The sequence below is a fragment of the Olea europaea genome, chromosome 20 (assembly GCF_002742605.1).
Source record: "Olea europaea var. sylvestris chromosome 20, O_europaea_v1, whole genome shotgun sequence".
NCBI lineage: Eukaryota > Viridiplantae > Streptophyta > Magnoliopsida > Lamiales > Oleaceae > Olea > Olea europaea.
The window spans coordinates 2442094-2445298 of record NC_036256.1 but is presented as its reverse complement, the minus strand read 5'-3'; the positions used below and the strand labels follow the sequence as shown (position 1 = coordinate 2445298).

The 3205-nt window shown below is 38.9% G+C and overlaps 2 protein-coding genes across 2 annotated transcripts in view; one reads left to right on the top strand and one right to left on the bottom strand.

Annotated features, from left to right (window-relative positions):
- The first annotated feature begins 307 nt into the window (after nt 1–307).
- Nucleotides 308–1239, top strand: LOC111369396 (fasciclin-like arabinogalactan protein 11). The gene has a single exon (XM_022990898.1). The coding sequence runs from the start codon at nt 386–388 to the stop codon at nt 1115–1117; it is 732 nt and encodes a 243-aa protein (XP_022846666.1). The 5' UTR covers nt 308–385; the 3' UTR covers nt 1118–1239.
- A 680-nt stretch (nt 1240–1919) lies between these two features.
- LOC111368952 (dnaJ protein P58IPK homolog) overlaps nt 1920–3205 on the bottom strand; it is a 7612-nt gene continuing 6326 nt past the window's right edge. Inside the window, exons 8-9 of the mRNA XM_022990443.1 lie at nt 3051–3204; nt 1920–2480 (exon numbers count right to left, since the gene is read on the bottom strand). Of these exons, the coding sequence (XP_022846211.1) occupies nt 2304–2480; nt 3051–3204 (331 nt within the window). The 3' untranslated portion in view covers nt 1920–2303. The remainder of the gene's footprint in view (nt 2481–3050; nt 3205) is intronic.

The window sequence follows — 3205 nt, the reverse complement described above, 5'->3', positions numbered from 1 at the left end:
TTTTAAGAAATTCATTTCCAAACATCAATTTTAATAACTTTCTCGAGAAACTCTTCTAAAGTAGAAACTCTGCTCAGTGGGCTCTAAGCCAAGTTGTTCTTCCTCCAATTGTAAGCAAACCAGTAGCTGCCTTAACACTGTCAATGTATTATTGCCACCTTAAAATGCACCTTTCACCTTACTCAACATTCATTGCCCATCCCAAGTGTGTGAGTGAATGGGATAAAGATTTTTTTCTTTTTCTTTTTCTCTTTTTGATCTAAAATAAAGGAATCCCACTTACTATAAATCAAGCCCTCTCCTTTGAGTCCTTTCATCTTCAACCAAAGGATTTATTCATTCTTCTTAAAACATACAAGAAAGGGAAAAAGAAAACAACTGCAAAATGGAACAAATTTTCTCAACTTTCCCACTTGTGTTCTTCTTCTTATTATTCTTCATTTATTCCACTCCAACTCTTTCACAGAGTCCGGCTCCGGCTCCCGGACCTCCCGGTCCTGCCGACATAATCGCTATTCTTCAAAAGGCCCGTCAATACACGACATTTATTCGACTCCTAAAAACCACCCAAGTGTCTGATCAACTCAATACACAGTTGAGCAAATCAAACGAAGGTCTCACGGTATTTGCTCCAACTGATGCTGCATTCACTAGCCTCAAACCGGGCACATTAAACTCCCTCTCCGATCAACAGAAAGTCGAGCTGATCCAATTCCACGTCTTACCTTCATTTTTCTCCGTCTCCCAATTCCAAACCACGAGCAATCCATTAAGAACTCAAGTTGGTAATGATGGACAATTTCCACTCAATGTCACTGCAACTGGGAATCAAGTGAACATAACGACCGATATGGTTAATGCAACAGTGGCCAATACAGTGTACACTGATAACCAGCTAGCCGTGTATCAGGTCGATAAAGTACTCCTTCCGCACGGTCTTTTCGCACCTCCACCGCCAGCTCCTGCACCAGCAAAGCCCAAAAAACAGGAGGCTTCAAGTTCCTCCCCCACTGATGATACTGCTCGTGTCGATACTTCTGGTGGAATTCATCTGTCTCAACATGCATTCCGTGCAATGTCGAGTCTCGTTCTTGTTTTGGGAGCATTTTGTTTTTGAGTGTGTGTACAGTGTGTGCTAATGGAGTTCTTTGTATCCTGCTTGCTTTTTCTTTGTCGAATTAAATTTTTTTCAACCGTAATAATCTGTCATTATGCAACGATTGTTTTCAGTTTTAAATATATCTAAATTCCCGCGTTATGAAAAACAAAAAAATGCATACAAGAATCACTGAAATTCTTTTACAAATAACAGTTTTCGTAATTTTTCTTTGGCAACTTTATTCTGAAATGAATTGCATTTTGTTCTAATTCCCATTACAAAATATGCGACTTGACGCCCACATAAAAAATATGAACTTTAAGTGTGTAGTTTATATGATTTGAGTTCTTCACTTCAACAAATAGCTTTTAAGGTATGACTCTTCCAAGATCTAAATCAATAGTATCAGAGTAGGCAACATGTCTTCCAATTGCAATCGAGGAGCGTAGATGGTGACGTCGACATAGCAATATTCGTCCTAAACTAGTCATGAGCTAGTGCAAAGCCTCGATTGCAATCGAGCAACATGGAAGGTGACGTCGACATAGTATTTGTTCGAAACTAGTTACGAGCTAGTGCAAAGCTAATCCGATGTGGACATTGAGATTCGCGTGGTAAATTGATATGATTCTGAATCCACCATGAAAAGTATGAGCCTTCGGTGTGTGATTTATAAAGACTTGGGTTCTCCAACTTCATCAACTAGCTATTGAAGTGTGGTTCTCCCAAAATCTATCAACGTTTCAACTTGTTATAGCTTGATGGACGCTTCAAACTAGCAAAATAGAGCAATAGTATTCACACGAAACTTAATCGCCAGTGCAGAAACTTCAACAGTATTTTGCTGGCTCCAAGTATTGAAAACAAAGTATCAATTTTCTTGTATTAAGAGGGATACATGTTCCATTGGCCTTCCACAAAACTCCATAAAAAAAATATATATTCACATGTTACAATTCAAATAAGAGGTTGTCATTTCCCTTCAGTCAAATACGATCTTTAAAATTTCAGAATGTAGATCCACGCAGAGCTAAACTTCCTCAGATAACAGATAAGAGCTTTTCGTAATCGGACAGCAAGCAAAAATTGCCTGCAAAGGTGCATGCATTGCAGCTTGGGGTTAGACAAAATTGCTGTTCTAAATAGCCTACGGAGTCTCAGCAGAAAAGCTGTCAGTGAAACATATTTCCAAACTTTCTCGAGGTCAAAATTGGAAGCCACCAAAGCCCCCACCAGGAAATCCTCCTTCAAAGTGAAATGTATATTGCTGGCCCTGGCCCCCTCCTCCAAAAGGGTTAAATCCTCCGCCACCCATTCCCATACCTTCGTCAATGTCTTCGCCCATATCATATTTGGTACGTTTTTCTTCATCACCAAGAATCTGCAGTGTCCAAGTTCTTATTCCATTACTAGACACGTCATGCTAAAAGGATTACAAAAGGGGATAATGAAGGGTAAAAATGTAGAACACAACAAAGAGTAATAATCTGCTTCACTGAAATTGTTTATACTGGTGGTTCCAACAAATAATAAGTACACACCCGAATGAGTTCAGGAATAGTCGTGAACTCATATCAAAATAAGATTAATTCCATAGAATTTCTATGCTTGAGTCATAAAAAACATTTTACAAATTAACTAACACTAAGGTACATGCCCCGCTGTCATTAATGTAGTCAAAACAAATTAATCAAGAATCTACTGGTAAAATGGTCTCAATATAATTCTTCAATCTTAGGGACATGGCTGTGACTTGCCTAAATGCATGGTAACTTGCCTAAACGCATGATGTTTTGCCATGAGGACCGAAAAACATGGCACCATAGTATAAATGTATAATAGCATATCATAGTATCATAGATATGCAAATGAGCATGATCGCCTATGGGTTGAACCCAAAAGGCAGGGAGAATGAGAGAAACAAAAGAGGACAGATTACTGAAGAACCAACCTCATATGCAGCTGCTATTTCCTGGAATTTGGCCTCTGCTTCTGCTCTATTGTCAGTATTCTTATCTGGATGCCACTGCAAAGCAAGCTTCTTATAAGCCCGTTTAATCTCCGACATTGGCGCAGTTTTCGAAATTCCCAAAATCTTGTAGTAAT

What these genes read in the sequence shown, in the direction of transcription:
- LOC111369396 (XM_022990898.1), top strand. Translation starts at nt 386, where the DNA reads ATGGAACAAATTTTCTCAACTTTCCCACTTGTGTTCTTCTTCTTATTA.